The sequence below is a fragment of the Eumetopias jubatus genome, unplaced genomic scaffold (assembly GCF_037043125.1).
Source record: "Eumetopias jubatus isolate StellerSeaLion01/CBP00866 unplaced genomic scaffold, mEumJub1_p1.0 scaffold_2, whole genome shotgun sequence".
Taxonomy (NCBI): Eukaryota; Metazoa; Chordata; class Mammalia; order Carnivora; family Otariidae; genus Eumetopias; species Eumetopias jubatus.
The window spans coordinates 145,169,893-145,189,398 of record NW_028274808.1 but is presented as its reverse complement, the minus strand read 5'-3'; the positions used below and the strand labels follow the sequence as shown (position 1 = coordinate 145,189,398).

Below are 19,506 nucleotides of genomic sequence, written 5' to 3'. Positions count from 1 at the left end.
TCTCAACTATGCATGATTACCATGCCTACCAACTGGAATTTAACTTTAACATTGACCATAAAGGTCCAAGCCCTCCAACAAAATTTACTTAATCTTAGAAATTTCTAGGTGAGAGAACAATTAAAAAATTGTTGCTACAGAATCAATAACCTACTGGAGAAAGCATGGAATGATATCAGAAATGTTACTGTAACAGGCAAAATGTATTCTTCTGACTAGACAGTCTCTTACAGTTAGACACCTCCAGACCATCAGGTTGTGACAATACAGGATAATGTAAACATTCATTGTAAGGACTATTGGGGGGGAGGGTCAAAGCTTATTAGCAGATGACACATATGTTCTACCACAGTAACATACATGGTAACACAGCATTTCTGGCAACACATACACTCCTGTGGATTGATGGATATTTATTGCCCAAAGAGATGGCATTTCAATGGCCTAATAACATGTATTATACCTGGCATGGATTTAAAATACAGGCTAATCTTTATCCTCTCACAAAAATATCCATTGAAACTTTATTCTCAGACATGAGATAATTTACCTGGATAATTTGTGCTAATAACTCCTTAGAGGTCACATTCTGCGGTCATACTAGGATGAATGATATTATCATCACCATAGACACTGAGTATATTTAAATATTGCATGCTTTTAATAGGACACTTAATAATGTTACCCAAAATGGGTAACTTTATCTCAGAATATTTATATATTTTCCAGAATCCTATCACACTGAAGTAACAGAAACGCCTTGGGTAAAAACAAAATTGATAAAGTTTCAGATGAAAACTTAGAAGGGCTCCAAGCAGCCATAAAACCTTGACCCACAAGCTAACCCATTCTGAACATGTGCACCGGTCATCCGTGCAGCCTCAGCACTCAACACCACCAACTTAGCTGCCCTGAACAAAGATCTACAAAACGTACACAATAAATGTTCCTTTCTAGAATGGTTGACAAAACCTTTCAAATAGGTGATAGACTCATGATCTGACTATAGCCCTTTGAAAAACTTTAGAAATGGCATAGAATTATCTCTCTATTCATGTTTGGGAATTCATTAAGGAAATCCTTCTATTGCTTTCAGCTATTATTTTTGTTAAATATCTTATTAAACAATATTAGAATGTTACACATCCTCAGGCTTCAGAAAAAACAATCACAGAAAGACTAGGATTAACCATACATTTGCCATTCTTTCCTGGATGCACTGAAAGCCTATACTGAAGGTTCCATATGTATTTTTGGACCTTGATCTACCTATACTTGGTAACATGATTTTTGTTTCATTTATTTGATTGCTTTGCTGATCGTTAACTTACCTTAAATTTAGATTTAGTTTTTCTTCTGACTTCATTCTTATTAGCTATAACTGAGTTATATTAGCAGAATGGCACTATTGACCTGGTTTAAGACCTACTTGATTCTTGCATGACCCTTACAGATTAGTCATAAGGAATCACTGGGTGGGAGAGAGAGAGAGCAAAATGGAGTCATGCATGACAAGCAGGGACGCAAGCGGCCAAGGGTGTTGAGCTAAGACCAGGTATGGCCAAAACCAGCATGGGCCGACAACATACCCAGCGCTGATAACCAGGAGAACCAGAGGAGGTCTGCAAGGTCCAAGACTGACAAAACTCCTTTAAAAAGGGAGAATTTTGCAGCAAACTGTCCGATGTTCTAGACACTGACCCTCTCACATCTGACCACATCAAAAAGGCAACTGCTGCCTAAGTCTCTGTGCAATTGACCTCTGAGCGGAACAGACATCCTTCACCCCTTGCAGGTAACAAGCAGCAAGTGCCAATAGCTGACTTGGAGCAGACCAAGTCCTGATCCCAGCTGCGTGCTCACAGACTGACTTCACATTTGGTTCATTAACTTCCTACCCCTTGTTCTATCTTGTTTGTGGTGGGACTAACAACCACCATAGAAACCAAGTTAAACATGTGGTGAAAGGTCATTGAGTTTGGAATCCTGACCAGCTTTACAATTAGGTTAACCTTGCTTTGTGATTGAATAAAGCTGTTGCGTGGAAAGACAGAACTCATGTGTGAGGCCTTCACAGGGCGCTCAGGACTCTGGAACTTTTCATAAGGAACCGCAGAGTGAGCTTTTAATCATCTTTCAAGGTTAAGAGTGAAGCCAAATCAGACTCACCTGCAATACCTATAGATACAGGATGCTTCCTCTCTTCTTGAGTTCCCCCAAAATATCCTGAGATTCCCGAACCTGCCAGGAGGTGACCTTCCTTATTCACCTGGTAAGGTTCCTGGGAACCCTGTAAGCAAGAAATCAGGCTGATTTTTTTTCCGCAGGGGCTTCGTTGGCTCCATAAAGTCAACCTTAGTTCCTTAAAGCTGTCTGGTCATATCTGATACTATGCAGGTCTTTCTCAAATAGGACATTCCACTCAAAGCCTTGGTAATCTAATCAATGTTTCCAGTGGTGTCATGTTATAAGGAGAACAGATTCTTATTGAACCTCGAGGGGAGGGGGGGCAGGGGATGGGTGAAACAGGTGATGGGGATTAAGGAGGGCACCTGATGAGCACCAGGTGATGTATAGAAATGTTGAATCATTAAGCTGTACACCTGAAACTAATATACCACTTTGTTAGACAACTAGAATTGAAATAAAAACGTAAAAAATAATAATTGATTTCCCATTTTGTCATTGCCACAAGCCCCATCCAAACCCTTCTAGATATGAACTTGCATCTAATTCCCAGCTCCCACCTAGCATTAATACCCCCAGGGCCTGTACTTGTATTATTCTCCAGGGAACCAGCAGCTGCATAGGTTCCCATTTTGCATGACCCACGAAGATGGGTTTCACTCCTCAGATACCCAACCTGAATCTGCCTGTCATTGCAGTTAGATCCAGATCCTGTAAAACATCTGTGCCCAAATTATACTCAGGGATGGGGGAAATATGCGCAACAAAACAGCAGGGAGGAAGCCTGCCAACTGTAGGTAGGGATTAGCTTGTCTGGCCTTGCCAATCTGTCCCCATAACCATAAATAGCCTTTATGTCTCCCTGAAATTTTGAGGGGGCTTCCAAAGATAAGTGTGCTTTCAGCTCCACTCTTTATTAGAGCTAGTAGGGTCTGTCCGTTAGTGCCAGACCAGTAAATGGTTAATTCACCATGGGGCCTCCGGCTGCCCCCTATTACATACGCTAGAGGGCACGACACTGGCTTAGCCCCCAGTCTCTAGTGGTAGGGGATATCCACCTCTTTATTGGAGGGGCACTCTGCGACACCCCTGGCTTCTTAAGACTTCCTTCAAGGGAGTAAACTGCTTTCCCTTAGGCAACACCTTCTTTAGGCTTAGCAAAACCAAATTAGGTTGTTTGTCTAGATTTTCTCTCAGGGTTCCAGATATTAGCTCTTGCCACAACTGTTTACCAGATGGGCCCCCTTTCCATTTTATTATCGGCAATATCCTTTGTTTTTCCCTGTTTTTCAATCCATCTATTTCCCTTTTGACAGATTCTTTAGGCTTTCCTGAAGTCAGCCACCCAGAGACTACTGTAGTGACCGGCTAAGCAAGCATAGGGCAAGGACAGATACTACAGGCACCATGCCGTGCCCCCCGCTGACGGTAACAAACGGTCTTCAATATCATCTTCCCAGGATCCCACAGTGAAGACACCTGAGCTGCCACCCCTTCTCGGCCCTTCCCTTGGTGCTTCCCCACCCGTTTCAGACAGGATAGCTAGCAATCCCACGGTGTTTTTAGGGCATCTGTACTCAAGCACTGGTCCAAAATGCTCAGAACACCTGGCCAAGTGCCCCCACATGGCGGTGGCTGGCCAGCTTGGGTGCTCCCCCAGGAACAAAGGGCTTTCCGCCGCTCAGCCCCGTCTCTCATGCTTGTTTCTTTCTCGGTATCCAGTGGAGTAACCAATTGTTAGAGGGTGGAGGAGGGTCAGTAATGTATCCTCCACTTGAGAAGGCATTGCAATACCAGAAAAAGAAGCGAGCCCCTCCATACCGTTCACACAGTTTTACCCAGGGTAACTTACAGACAGGGACAATCAAGCAGGCGGTCGGACCACCAAACAAGCCAAGCAGCACTCCTATTCGCTGCCACTATCTGGACCTTAATCCCCAGCTTTTATGGAGCGAGGAGCACAGCGGAGAGGTTACAGGGTAGTTATCTAAAGTGGCGCCATCTGTGTGACCCAGGGGAGAACAAGAGGGAGGACCAAAGGCAGAATCAATGTTCCCAGCGCTCCTACGAGGAACCTTAGTGTCTTGGTGAAGAAGATGGGCAACTTTTTATGCTCTTGCCATTTATCAAGATGGGGGAATTCAAGGAGTAATTCTAATACCTAGGTGAACTCTCTGATGATTTTGCAGAAACTGATAGCATTTTGGTTTGTTTTAGAATTTGTGTTTTTGATGGCAAATTCATTTTAGATTATGCTTTCTTTGCTCGGTAGGCAGTATTTTAATTAATTTTTGAATATTGTCGTTAGATCTAAATAAATTTCTCAAGTATCAGGGCCCAAAACGAATGTTTTCTGATACTAGTTGATGTGTTGATAGTGCCTATGTACCCTTGGGCGGTTTTTATATTTTATTGCATTTTAAAAAGTAGTTTTACTTTAACCTTTTACTTTTACCCTTTGAATACTTCTGTCACAAGTGATGTCCTTTTTGGTTGTCCACGCTTCATCATTCTTCAAGTGATTTTTTTCTATCATATTTAAGCAGCTTATTCATGATAAGCTATGTTTAAAGGAATGACTTGATATTTCTGCAAAGTGTATTAATGTAAATACATGAAAAACATTTTATTTGCTAATAATCTGGGGCATTATTTCATCACGGGCCATTTTTGCAGAAATACAGAATTAATCGTCATTCTTTAGTTTGACTACTTATTGTTTGTCAAGGGAGAGTGGACGTAATTAGCTAAAATTTTTCAAAACCGATGACTGGAGATCATTTTTAATGAGTTTGTCCCTCCTATTAATTTTTAAAGCCAAAGTGCTTGTCTTTAGGATTCCTGACACTATGTTCTTTACCGCCATTAAGGAGACTCAGTGACCATGATTCAAACTAGCTGTGGACCCTATAGGAAAGCTGTGGTTTGGTCACTTAATGAAGAGGAGGAGGAGGAGCATGGGGGTAATATAAGGACAATGATGATACTTAATATTTATTGAGAGCTACTAGGTGTCAAGCCCCGTGCTAACAACTTTACTTTCTCGCTTCTCATGGCAATCACGCAATGATGTTTGACAGTTCTGCCTCCCATTTTACAGGTGAGGAAGCTGACTATAGTCTGGTCACCCAGGATCATTCAGGTGTAAGGGTACAGGCGCAGTTCCAACCTGAGCTGGTCTGCTTTTGCCCTTTAGGCTGGTAACCGTGACAATACAGTACGTCCCTGTGACATAAGGAAAGCTGCCACCCCACCGCCCACCACCTCCTTGATGCCCTGCTTCTGCCCATGCTCCCGACTCCGGTGTCACGTGTTCCCAGCAGTCCTCAGGTCGTCAGGGTTCTAAAGCTGCTGGGCAGCTTTTCTTTAAAAACCACTCTGAGATTGCAAATTTGAAAGACAGAAGTCCCCGCCCCCCTCTTCCTCCTCGTACATCCTAGCATTATTGCCCTTTCCTCTCTGCATCTTCATAGTTCTGGGGGATGGATTTAAGCAAAAAGCCACCACTCATAGTCTCCCTTTCTTTTAATTAAAAAAAATATTGTGATACACCTTGGTGTGAGGATAGGAGACACCGTCGCTTTCTTTGAGCCTCTTTGGACAAAGTCCAAGTAGCTAATGAATTTGACACTATTTCAACTTCGTAGGAGGAAAGAAAAGTTTTCATTGCTCAGCGATGAATGTGATGATAAGATCTAGATCGAGCCGGGTCTAGATTTTGTTAACGTTTTTATTGCTACGTGCTCTCAATACAACAAACGGCATCAGTAGTGTACACCTGGATAAAAAGGAATTTTTAGCCGAGTAGAAAAGGAAGCTCAAAGATCAGAAGTATAACAAATAGATACATCTTTCTGGGAGGTGTATGTGTGTGATCATCTTTCTCTGCGTTCTCCTGTGGACCAGATGCATACATATGCAAGCAAACTAGAGAGAATTTCGTTCTGGGGAAACTTTGAGGGGGGTGGAAATGACTTCTACTTGAGGCTCAGAGATTGTTTGATGATCTGGAATTCACCTAATTCATTGAAACTTTAAAAGTCTTGCACGAAGTAGCAGCGATTCTTTAGAGGTATAGAGGCAACAGGTGAAGCTGTGAGGCAAAAGTCCTTGCACATTCTGTGCTTACAGAGGTTAACATCTCTAGAGTTCATTTGCATTATATAGTTTTAGACAGTTCAGGAACTGACCTCAAGAACATTATGCTCACAACAACACTTCCTTTTTTTCTTTTCAGTATTGATCTCTTTCAGATCCTTTAAAAAAATGTTTCTAATTCACTATTTCATTAAACAGCTATCTGGGCCTCTACTATTTTGTTTCAACGAAAGGGAACAAGTCATTAACTTTGTATCAACTACTTTAAAAATGCAAAAAGTCTGCGTGACATCAAATTTGTCGAATTCTAGCTCTTTGCTTTGGCTGTTGTTGTTCGCTGACCTTTCTCCTCCACGCACAAAATGCGCATCTCTAATTATGTCTCTCTAGTTTACCGAAATATGTCATTGATATTAGCGTAAATATTTAGTACATAAAAATACTATCAAGAAAAAAAATCAACTTTTAATAAATATCTTCAGTTCTGAATTCTATATACAAGTACTTTACATCTACTCCCTGGAGAGAGCATTTCTGGCTTCACTGTGAGCAAGGTGACCACTGACATAAATTACTAGCACATGATTGCAGTCAGATGCATTGTGGTTGTGAACATTTGAATATGGACCATGCAGAAAATAAATATTGCGACCACTGACAAATCCTTTCTTGAATTTTCCTCCAAAGCCCCAAAGCCCTATTATTATACTCGGGTGTCAATTCTAGTTCGATGATGCTTTTCTCAGCTACCAACATACAAACAAATTATCTCAAAACATTTTTCTTTTGTTATTATTACAGTACATTGAGTATAGCCGTTTGTATATGTCAACAAAGGGAAAAGACAAATCAACACAAGAACCCAGGACACTTCGGAGGTGCTTATTGAGGTCCTGGTAAGAGGGTTTTAATTTCGTCTTGCACAGGCTAACTTACTAGTCTCTGTCCCTGTGAGCCCTAGTCGACTGACACATCAATCCTACTTTTTATTTAAAAAGTGGAAGGTAATAGGGAAGCTGGAATCTGTATATCCGCAGCATTTGTGACTTTTCTTTTTCCGTAATTTAGGTATCGCACTGTTGATTAGACAAAACCACACAACAAAACCCTTTGTCAGTAGCTACAATTCTAACTTCTTATTGATAAAATTCTGCTTCGAAAATCAACCCATAGAACGTCAAATAAGGCAATACTCAACAACAGGCACCTAGAACATCCAGAAATGTAATATAGTAAACAATCATTTGAGAACACATCTCTTAAAATAATACTGATTTCTGCAATATACAGTATTTACACAACAGCTGCAAATTCGCTCATACAATACTTCTAATATAGATAAATAGGAATACAAGTCTAAGAATTTTTTGCTCCATTTCCAAAATATTTTGTTAAAGTGTAAACTGTTGGCACCTCTTTTTTTTTATTTTTAGTGTAACTTAAAAAAAAAAAAAAAAATCAGCCGAGATACATAATTGGTTCCAGTCCCTCTGCAGCATGAGAGAGTGACCAACACACTTAGCAACTTACTTTCCTTCTATTAATCATCTTTGGTGCTTTCTTCCAATGACTTCTGGTAAATGAGTCAATGTGGAACAAAAGGAGGATGAAAGCAACGAGAAAGTGAACCAGCACTTTTTGCTCTTCACTCACAGACAAAATGAGTTGACAATTTACGGAGATGTACACTTTCAACAAGCTGTATGCACCACAGGGAGAGGGGGCCTGTCCAGGGTTCTCCTCTGATTTCGAGCCTTGGAGGTTCGCGTTCTCATCTTTCCAAAGCGGATGATCTGACCGGATGGCTCTTGTCAGCAATTTTGTCACCTTTCTTTGAGGTTCTTGCCTGAGAAGCAGCACCCGTGGAATCACTCACTGCGAGGAGGCGGGCAGTAGGCACTTCTGAGGAGGAGTTGAGGGCGCCACTCCTGGTGGCCGGGGACACCAGTCTCAGAGTCCTACTTGCTGCTTGCTGAGCTCTCCTCTGGGGGAAATTAGCACCATCAGGTTTACTGTGTGGCCTGGAAGCAGTGAAGGCATTTGGACCTCCCACTGAAGACAGCCTACTCAGAGATTTCTTCTCTGCAGGGGGCTCCGGATGGTAAGGAACCAAAGATGTAGGCATCACTAGAGCTCCAGGGAGGTCGCTAGGGTTAAAGACAGCATCACCGTGAGTTTCCGCAGCTTCTGGAAGGTACGGGGGTGGCAGGGTGCTACTGCGCTTACTGCATGACTCACAACATAACTTGTTATAACCTGGTATGGAGCAGTATCGCGTCAGCACCTCCATTTGACAGAATATGGACTTGTCTCCCAAACACGGCTCATCTGCAAAGGTTCAAAGACAACACACACATCGAAACAGAAAACAAAAGGAAGAAATGAAAACTGTTTCGGAATATAAAAAATTTCAAGTAAAATCTGACATTAATTGGGAGTTGCCCAAATGAGCCTTTGCATTAAAAATACGAAGCTTCGTGGTGACAATGTAAACCTGGTGCATCCACTGTGGACAACAGTACAGATACTCTTCAAAAAAAATTTAAAAATATAACTACCATATGATCCAGTAAGTCCCAAAAGTATGTATCGGAAGAAAAGGAAAACACTAATTCCAAAAGATATCTGCACCCCCATATTGACTGCAGCATTGTTTACAATAGCCAAGATATGGAAAAAACTTAACTATCAATGGATGGATGAATGGATAAAGAAATTGTGGTGTATGTATACAGTGGAATATTATTCAGATATAAAAAAGAATGAAAGCTTGCCATTTACAACATGGATGGACCTTGAGGACATTATGTTAAATGAAATAAGTCAGACCAAGATGGACAAATACTGCATGGTCTCACTTGTATCTGGAATCTAAAAACAAAAGCTCCTTGATGCAGTGATTGGTGTTTGCCAGTGGCGGGGGTTGGAGTGGGTGAAATGGGTGAAGGGGGCCAAAAGGTAGAAATTTCCAGTTATAAAATACATGTCATGGGCGTGTAATGTACACATGGTGACTACAGTTCATAATACTGTATGGCATATTTAAAAACTGCTAAGAGAATAGGTCTTAACAGTTCTCATGGTAAGAAAAAATAATTTTATAACTATATATAGTGATAGACATTAGCTAGACTTATGGTTGTGATCACTTTATAATATATAAAAATATCAAATCATTATATTATACACCTGAAACTAATATGCTATATGTCAATTATACCTCAATAAACAAATATGAACATTTAGATAAATTCACTAAAATAAGTAGTTTTTTTCTGTGCAAAGCACTTGGGTTGACCACCATTTTCATATCTCCATCAAGTCTGCAGACTGAAGGTACTTTTCTCTTCCTAGGAGGAACCTATATCTGATTTTATTTTTATTTATTTATTTTTAAAGATTTTATTTATTTCTTTGACAGAGAGAGTGAGAGAGCACAAGCAGGGGGAGTAGTAGAAGGAGAGGGAGAAGCAGGTTTCCCCCTGAGCAAGGAGCCCGATGCGGGGATTGATCCCAGGACCCCGGGATCATGACCTGAGCCAAAGGCAGACGCTTAACCATCTGAGCCATCCAGGCGCCCCTATATCTGATTTTAGAATGAGGAAATAGGATTCATTTTGCCACAGATATTTTTTAGGATATAAAGGGACTTTTTTTTTTAAACTTTATGCTATTTCTGGCTTTCTAATAGATTAGCTTCTACATTAAATTTAAATTTAAAATCAAAATAAATCCTGGGGTGCCTGGGCTCAGTTGGTTAAGTGTCTGACTCATGATTTCGGCTCAGGTCACGATCTCAGGGTTTTGAGCTCAAGCCCCGCATCAGGTTCTCTGCTCATCAGGGGAATCTGCCTGGGATTCTCTCTCTCCCTCTCCCTCTGCCCCTCCCCCCTGCTCGCTCTCTCTCTCTCTCTCTCTCATAAACCTTTAAAAAAACCATAATAAACAGGGGCATCTGGGTGGCTCAGTTGGTTAAGCGTCTGACTCTTGATTTCAGCTCAGGTCACGATCTCAGGGTCCTGGGATTGAGCCCAGCGTCAGGCTCAGTGCTTAGCAGGCACCTGCTTGAGATTCTCTCTGCCTTTGCCCCTCCCCCTTGCTTGCTCGCTCTCTCTCCAAAATAAAGTCTTTTAAAAAATAATAAATAAATAAATAAATAAATAAATTCTAAGGCCCTATTGGAACAAATTAAATCTTAAAAACATATTACCAAAAGAAAAACCAAGGTAACATCCAGAGTCAATGCAATAGTTTCATTTTTACTATCAAATATTCTCAGACTATTATTTAAAAGCATAAATTTGGGTAAAGTGTGCCAACTTTCTTTTGACTCATTCATAGTTTTTAAATTTAATTTCACTGAATCGATAACACTTTACGTTTAAAGAGTACTAAAGTAACACTCAAAACATTTGATGCACGTGTGTACACTCTTTTTATTATTTTTAAATTTTTTTTGAGTACAGGTTATAAGAATTAGATTTCAAAAAATCCAAATGTTGAACTCATGGACACATTAGTTTGTACTTATTTTCATCCATTTTAGGGCACATCCTATGCAGAGCCCACCAACATCGTGCAACAACTATGTCTGATTTGTAAACACAAAGAATTGTAAATGGTGGCACTTATGTACTATAATCACTTAAAATTACAATGTATTATTGGGGAATGCTGCTCTATTGCTAGGTAAGGAACCTGTATATAAATGGCTAGAGAAATTAAAGAATCTTTTTTTTCTAAAGTTTGAAAAAAAAAAAAGGTCATTTGGCAAGACCGAGAGAGCTAAAATTACCACCTATATGTTACCAATTACCAATTATAAAATTAATTATAAAACTACCCATTAGAGTTATAATACCATGTCCCATTCCAAATTTTGGAATGACCTGTGTTTGCCTGGCATTTACGGATCTACTAGATAGTATGACATGTCTGAATATTTCATATTAGCTAAGGTAATCATCTAATTATGTTGTGAATGCCTGCACATCACATTAATTGGAGTCCCCTCAAATATCCCTATTATTTCTGAATTACTTTTTCCATGCGTATTATCTTAAAAAAAGAATATTGATTTCTTCTTCCTGTATGTTTAAGGCTCTAGGCCCTGTGATGAGAGGACTTTATTTGACCCTGTACTCCCTGTTCCCTCTGACCCGTCACCCCCTCACCCCCTTTCCATGGCCCAGCTCAAAGCATAACCTAGTCTCTCTGTGTTAGAGGAGTTCATGTACAAGGCTCGCCTCTGTGTGAGCACCTCAGCACTGCAAGGACTGGCTCAAAACATGATCTAGTTAGGGCCATTCTGTATAGACGAGGAAAAGGATGAGATATTCTGAGAAAAAAGAAAAAAGAGATAAGAGCAAAGGGATACATTCACTTTATGGTAATTTGTTTCAGGATAGATGGGCAGAGCTTAACAGCGACAATGAAATCGTACAATCAAAATGGGGCTTAGGGAAAGGACTCACATGACAAACCCAATCAGTAAATTAAGGAAGCTTTTCAGCCTTCTAGTTCCATGCCCAGATCATTATACGAGGTTCAGGAAAAGGGTATTACACATAGTCTCAAAAAGTCATTTGATTTTAACTGCAGTGTGAGACTGATGGGAATTATTAGTTGAAATGTGTGATAGAAATGTATGGCCTGGGGCGCCTGGGTGGCTCAGCCGTTGAGCGTCTGCCTTCGGCTCAGGCCATGATGCCAGGGTCCTGGGATCGAGCCCCGCATCGGGCTCCCTGCTCCGCAGGAAGCCTGCTTCTCCCTCTCCCACTCCCCCTGCTGTGTTCCCTCTCTCGCTGTGTCTCTCTCTGTCAAATAAATAAATAAAATCTTCAAAAAAAAAAAAAAAAAAAAAGAGAGAAATGTATGGCCTTTTAGACCTCATAGAATTGGCTGTCAGACCTGGATGTCAGAGCAATACAGCCCCTAAAACATTGTGGAATCCCTGCGTAGTTATGCCATGTTATCTGTACCTCTATTCTACAATCAGACAGTCTCGTTTAGCCAGAGGAAGAGGATCAAGCGATTCTTGCTGACAACTGGGCATATTTGCAGAAATGCATCGCTCTACCAACTATTAAGAACAGTCAAGTGTACTCACAAAGTTTTTAGCCTCTTGGAAGTAATACAGAAGAGTAAAATATTATGGCAACAGTAAACTTCACAGCTTCTAACTGGGTAAAGTTTGTTCTGTTGGCTTTGTCTTGTGTTTTAAATTTTCAACTATATTTTCCAGAGAAAAATGATTAACTATCTAAGTCCTTTGTCTCCCCCTCATGGCCATACTTGTTCTTGCTACCACCATTTCAAATGAAAATTTATAATGCAATAGTTTATAAGGTTTACAACTTGACCTGAAATTTCCTCAAAAAAAAAAAAAAGACATTTGATTAAACAGTGCCTTGACAATTTTCTTGAAAAAAGAAAGTACCACGCAGCAGATGTCAATATTTAGTTAATGGCTTCCTAGGCTGTAGGCCATAAAAAGGCAACTTCTTTAGTTCCAAGTCTCACTAGTGTAACAGCAACATCCAGTTGTCATTAGCTACAGACTCAGGGAAGCGGCGTTTAAGGGGAAGCTTGTGATGGCAGAAGTGGGGTGGGTGAGGAAACAGGAGAAAGGGGAGATGGTGTGAGGTGGGGAAGAGAGAGAGAACAGACAGCAGACGGCGCAGTGCGGGGGACAAGAAGAAAGAGCCAGGCACAGTCTGAGAGCAGAGACGTGGGGGCTAGGAGGAAGAAAGAAGGTGAGGAAGACGAGGGATGGAGAGGAGAGAGACGGGAGTGAGGGAGACGAAGAGACAGATACAGACAGAGTGGGCGAGAAAGGCAGAGGGACAAGGAGGGGGAGAGAGGGCAGGAGGACCCCGAGGAAGGGCCAGGTGGGCGTGAAGGAGAGACACAGGCAGACACAGGAGGTGGACAGAGCTGCGGAGATGTCAGGGAGAGACAGAGGTCAATAAGGAAAAAGGAGACAGGAAGAGATGAGGAGAGAGACAAGAGGAGACAAAAAGAAGGAGAAAAACAGGAGATGAGGGTGGGGGGAGAGGGAGAATGTGGAAGAGGGAGACGAGGTCAGAAAGCACGTGTGACAGACGCAGAGAAAAGTGAGCAACCGCAGGAGGCAGACGACAGCAAGTCGGAGACAGGCAGCCAGGCTGGACCAGCACAGAGAACGAGACAGAGGACAGCAAATGGAGATACAAAATGAGGCAGAGGACAGAGAAGGATGTAGACAGAGGGAGCACAGAAAAGGAGGAAGAGGGACAGAGTGACAGAAATGGCTGCCATCCCATACATATTTCCTGTCAAAACAGCAAACTGATATATCGTTTAAAATACACTCTGCGCTTGTGAAATAGCAAGGAGGAAGGTTAGGCAAACGTTTGCAGGCGTGCAAGTGTCTATTCCCAAACTGCCTTGCTGAAGGGCATGTATATGGATGGAGAGGTAATAGAAATGGCTTTGGTTTTTGTTGTTGTTTTTTTGTTTGTACTTATAAAGATTTATTTATTTACTTGACAGAGAGAGACACAGCAGCGAGAGAGGGAGCACAAGCAGGGGGAGTGGGAGAGGGAGAAGCAGGCTTCCCGCTGAGCAGGGAGCCCAATGCGGGACTCGATCCCAGGACCCTGGGATCATGACCTGAGCCGAAGGCAGACCCTTAACGACTGAGCCACCCAGGCGCCCCACAGAAATGGCTTTGTGAATGGCACTGATCATCCACATGTCTAAACTGGATAATTACAGAAAAAATATTTCAAAACTTTCTGCAATATTATGCCTTTTACAATGATGCTAAATTACAAAGGCACAGAGAGAAAATAAGTAGCTTCTACCTGAAAAACAAATCGACAGCAGATTCACAGACGCGACGTGCCCTCACCCTGACAGGAACCAGGGATGCCACTGGGGTTATGCTACCTCGCTGGCATGGGACACTGCCTCAAACACTGATATGAAAGAAGAGGATTAGGCTCATGTGTCAGGGGTGTGCTCCTTAGGTTATTTTTGGATAAGCAAACAGAAATTCCAGAGTTTGTCCTGAAATTCTGGTTTTTGAGGCTTCAAAACCATTGTCAGAACAGTGAAACCAATTGGCATCACACCTACCATTACAGGGAGGCAGCTGACACGCTCTGACGGCCTCGGGCTTCTCCCCTGCACAGTGGTCTCCCACCCTGCAGAGGACCTGCCTCACCTCCGTTCCTTCCCCGCAGGTTACCGAACACTAGAGAAACAAAGGCTATGGTTATAGAGGTTTATTCCACCAAAGACCACCTTTCTCCCTGTGGATGCACATGCGCACGCGCACGCACACACACACACACGCGCGCTTGCACAGCTCTGTAGTTCCTTCTCCATTTTGTTTGGAGACAGATAATCATAGGTTTAGAACCTGACTGCAAGACTGACCAGCCTGGGCACATGGCAGCTTCTCTGAAAGCTGGGAAGGTTATAACTTGCCTCAGGACTGTTGGACTAAACGAAGGCAAAGGGACAGTCTGTAAAGCATTTGTGCCCCACAGGCAGTAAGCAAGTGACAGGCAAGAGGCCATTATTGTAATGTTAATACTTGCAAAAGTTCTCCCAAAACAGTAGTGGCCCCTCTTTTCAGGGAGAGATCCTGTTACTGACCTTCCTGTTCTTTCACCTTCCTTACTGATGGTAGAACTTACTGGCAGGCTACCTTGGTTAATTCAACCTCTTTGGAACTATGATTATTTTATTCCCATCAATTAATTTCTTTAATGAAGGGGCTAACTGCTCTAAAATTAAGTCCAGGACCATCTAAGCCATTGTTCCAGGTAGGAGCTAGAGAGGAGGGACCTTTGTTCCAGGACCCTGAGGAGGAGATGGGAGTTATCTTTCTGGTCCCATGCAGGTGACCTTCACTCGCCTGTTCCTTCCTTCCTGGGCCTGCTTTCCACTTCCTCCTTCATTCTCTGCTTTGTGATGTCCTTTCCTCCTATAAACTTTTCTCCTTTTGAATTTTTAGAAATACCAAAGGTGTGGGATTCATTCAGGCCACACGATACTGAGGCAGCAAACAAACATCAGCTGGGCAGGTCCTGGCTGTGTAGTGCGGAAGCAACACAGAGTCTTCGAGAAATGTGTGGACCAGCTGCAGCACCGACTCCAAGACAGAAGTTACAGTATTCTGTCTTGAATGGCACACTAGAGGTCGGCCTCTTTGTTTTGGAATGTAGAGGGAGGACTGTGGGAAAGGCAGCCCTGGCAGGTGGTATTTTGGACCCTGGAGATGAGCCCTAGTGGAGGAGGAGGAGGTGGTGAGTCAGGAGGTGGGGGTAGGGCCATCAGCGAAAAGGTGGGGAGACTCCATTGAGAATGGTCTTTTTGGAATAGCAAGGAGGTTCTCAAACTGGAACACAGAGTTGGAATAAAGAACAACAGAGCAAGAAGAGTTAGCGTGGGACTTGTTGTGGTGAACATTTTGCAATATATACCAATACTGAATCATTACCGTGTACACCTGAAACTGATATATAGTGTTATGTCAGTTAGACCTGAAGAAATAAAAGGAGGAGGAGTGGGGGTGGGGGTTGGAGGAGGCCGAGGGGGAGGAGAAGGAGAAGAGTTACCATGGTGCCAAACGGGGCAGGGCCCTGCATTCACTGTCAGGCGTTTGGAATTCATCCCGTAGGAATGGTGTGAAGTCAACGAAGACAGGAAACAGGAGACCAGTCAACTTTAGACGTGCCTCTATGTCACAACACACCCAAAGGTGGTTTGCCCCTACCAACTCATCCTAAATGCGAGCACTGTTCTAAAACCCTGTTTCCTGGCACCTCCAGGTGCTTGACGATGACACAATCTGTGGCCGCATCTCAACTCACACAACGCCTACCTGATACGTGAGCCAAATTAAAAATACGCCACGCAGGCTTCCGCGCGTGCACACAGTCAGTCTCTCAGTCTCTCAGTCTCTCTCTCTCTTGGGCGCGCGCCCACCTCGTTCCAGGGCCCTGTTTTCCAGTGGGAGGGGCAGGGCACGCGGTTGCAGGGCCTCCGGTTGTCTGGCCGGTCGGCAGAGCAGTACTTGCTGTGCACGGAGCGGTTGGTGCCGTCGTGGAGCGGCTGCAGGCAGCGCACGGTGCGGAGCTGGTAGCCGGAACTCCCGCAGGTTCTGGTGCAGTGCTCCCACTCCTCGGCGACCCAGCTGCAGCGCGGGGGGGGGGGGGGGGGTAGAGGGGGGCACACAGTTAGCGGCTGCCGCGCGCACCCTCCTGCCCTGAGCCCTGGGTGACGGGCAGCCCCGGGGGGTGGGGGCACGCTCCGGCTCAGGAAGCAGTTTCAGAAAGAGGGACGCATCCACCAAGTCCAAAGTCTGAGCATTTTCTAACAGCAATAGGCCCGACACTTCTGTGTTTAATGCCTGGGTATTTTTCTGTCTCCCTGTGATCTGGCATAACCTCTTTCTCTAAAGGAGGATCCACCGACAGAGGGTTTCTGAAACTCATCTGAAGGTTGCTGGGTTAGGTGCGGGCAGCATGGCAGTTTTTCAGAAACACACCAGCGGGCTCTCAGCCACACTGCCTCAAGGTGTTAATCATCTGAAAGGAAATTTAGAAAGACAATCCATCTGATACTTGCTGAGACAAACTGCTTTGGCGGCTGCTGCTTTTCCATGAAATCCTGAGTTTCCTCACGATTTAAGAATCTGAGATGACAGTTTCATTTCTACAATTGCCCCCGAGAAGGCTGCCTGATGTACCTATCCTGTTTGGAAAATTCAGTTCTTCATAGCGGCCCTTATGAGGCCCGACAAAAAGGTAAAGGTAGTGTGCATCCGGGGCTTGAATGCACCTGATAGAAAGATTTCTAAAAAGATATTTTCAAAAAAGATTTCCCATGAGACATTCCCCAATTCTGGGGCGACGTCAATGGCCCCAGCACTCTCCACATCGGCTGTGGCTGCATTATCAGGGACAGGTCTCCATGACATGTGGCTACGTGTGGTCCCAAGGGGCCGTCCCCAGCGATTCCATCTGGTTCCTCAATCTGTCAGAATGTACTTGAGGATACTCTTTATCCTTTCCAGAGTTACTTTCCCTCTGCCTTTTTTTTTCTTTTCACATATATGGGGCATCAAAATATAACCGTGCTAAAACCTTGGCAGTCTTTGCTATCCCCAGCTTAGGATGGCTTTGACGAGTGTCAAACTGGCAGTAGAATGTTTGTGGCAACTAAGCAATTGTAAAGCCCTCAATAGCAACTCTCATTTGAAGACAGATATTATATGAGAAGTATACATTTCGTAGTCAAAGATACTCCTGGTTAAGTTTAGTCCCTCCTGGAATTCCTAGAATGACAACAAAGGAGAAAAATGGCATAAATCCACAAAGGTAAAAAAAAAAAAAAAATTGGATAGAATGCCCCAAAAGATAAGCAGTGGGACATATGGCTACCAGCTCCGCAGACCTAAGAGGGATGAAGTTTAACTCAGCCGTAGAAGCTGGCAAGCAGACTGACTTGGTGGCAGAACTCCAGGAACGTGCTGGATTGTGGCCGCAGGTGGAAAGTGTACACTGCGAAACTGGGTGAAGGCAGGGCTGAAAACAGGGAACTGAGGAAAAGTCTGCATGCAAACACGTCCACCTCCTGATCCTTACCCCCACCTGTGGATTGCCCCTCCTCTAACCCAGCAGAAGGTCTGACGTTTATCCTTGGTGGAAGATGAACGAGACCTTTAGCTTGTGGACAACAGACATAGTCAAAAGACAATAGAGAAAGAGACCAGAGTGAAAACAGGGGCTAGAATCCACAACTGGAATGGTGCAATGACTTCCAGAACAGCTATCAAATGTAAGAATCCACAACTGGAATGGTGCAATGACTTCCAGAACAGCTATCAAATAGGCTTATGCTCCCTAGGCAGACGATTGATGCTGCTCTTTGGCATTGGATCATTTCCTTAAAAAGCCCTAAATATACACTGAGGGTCTTCAATGAAAGAGTCCAGCCAGCTTGTCCTACAGTGAAGCCCACCAGCAAGCAAGTCTTGACCATAAAGCAAACTTCCAAGCAGCCTTTTAATACTGTATTCTGACGTGCATGAAGAGCCAGCAATCAGCGGACACAGAAAAGCCTCTAACACAAATCATGGAGGGGGAAAAAACAAACAGAGGAAAAGAACTCAAAAGAAATAATGCATGGAAAAGAAAATCTTTAATATCATAAAACAGATAAAAGAATATTTACGTCTGTGAAATAAGCATCCAATGCCTTAAAAAAGGAACACGTGAGGAACAAAACAGAGTGCTTGGATATTAAAGTGCTCTTGGATAGTAACACAATAGTAAAAATGAAAAATTCAGCAAGTAGAACCATAAACAATAGATGAGAAAAGAAAAGAGAATCAGATCTGTTTAAGAATCCTAACTACAAATATCTTAGAAAGAATATTGAAAAAATAGGGGAAAACTTTCAAAGAAAAAACACAGGAAAATGTCCCAGAGATGAAAGATACTGGTTTTGTGTTTTAAAAAGTCTTTGAGTACACAGCACAATGGATGAGAAAAGTAGAGCATCGACAGGCAGTTCTATCACTGTGAAATTTCAGGACATCGGGAACAAAGAGAAGATCCTACAAACTTTGAATGACAAACAAAAACAGAAAGCGTTGGGAACCAGAAGAGTAAATGACTTTGCAACAGCAACATGGGAATCTAGAAAACAATGGAACAATGGTTTCAAAATTCTGAAGGAAAATACATTACGGTTTGGAATTCTATGTGTGTGTATCCCAACGATCAAGAGTGAGAGAAGAAAGACTTCCTATACTCTTATACTTTAACCTCTTAGCTACTTTTCTTAGATGTAAGAGAATTTTTAAGACAAAAATTTTCACTTTGTATATACATTTTTCATGAAGCTACTGGACGACATGATTACCAGAACAAGTGAATACAAGAAAAGGTAAGAAGACAAGAAATGCAGGAATTGGGAGATCCGATGCAAAGGAGAGGCAGTAGGATTATCTAGGAAGAGGTAAAAAGACACCCCAGGACGAACAGAAGTCCAGGGCAGAGCTGGAACACACAAAATTCTCTAAGAGATATCTCTCAGAAGTTGCACGTAACAGGATACTTGAGTGTTTAGTATTTATAGGAGATTGATACTCATGGAAGACAGTATGGGGATGAATTAGTGAAAAGTAGTAGAAAACAAAGCATAAAAATAAAAATATTC

General features: G+C 42.8%; 1 protein-coding gene across 1 annotated transcript in view; it reads right to left on the bottom strand.

Annotated features, from left to right (window-relative positions):
- Positions 1–8,056: 8,056 nt before the first annotated feature.
- Positions 8,057–19,506, bottom strand: part of ADAMTS3 (ADAM metallopeptidase with thrombospondin type 1 motif 3) — a 249,138-nt gene continuing 237,688 nt past the window's right edge. The window contains exons 20-22 of the mRNA XM_088020731.1: positions 16,267–16,474; positions 14,407–14,524; positions 8,057–8,613 (exon numbers count right to left, since the gene is read on the bottom strand). Coding sequence (XP_087876857.1) covers positions 8,057–8,613; positions 14,407–14,524; positions 16,267–16,474 — 883 coding nt within the window. The remainder of the gene's footprint in view (positions 8,614–14,406; positions 14,525–16,266; positions 16,475–19,506) is intronic.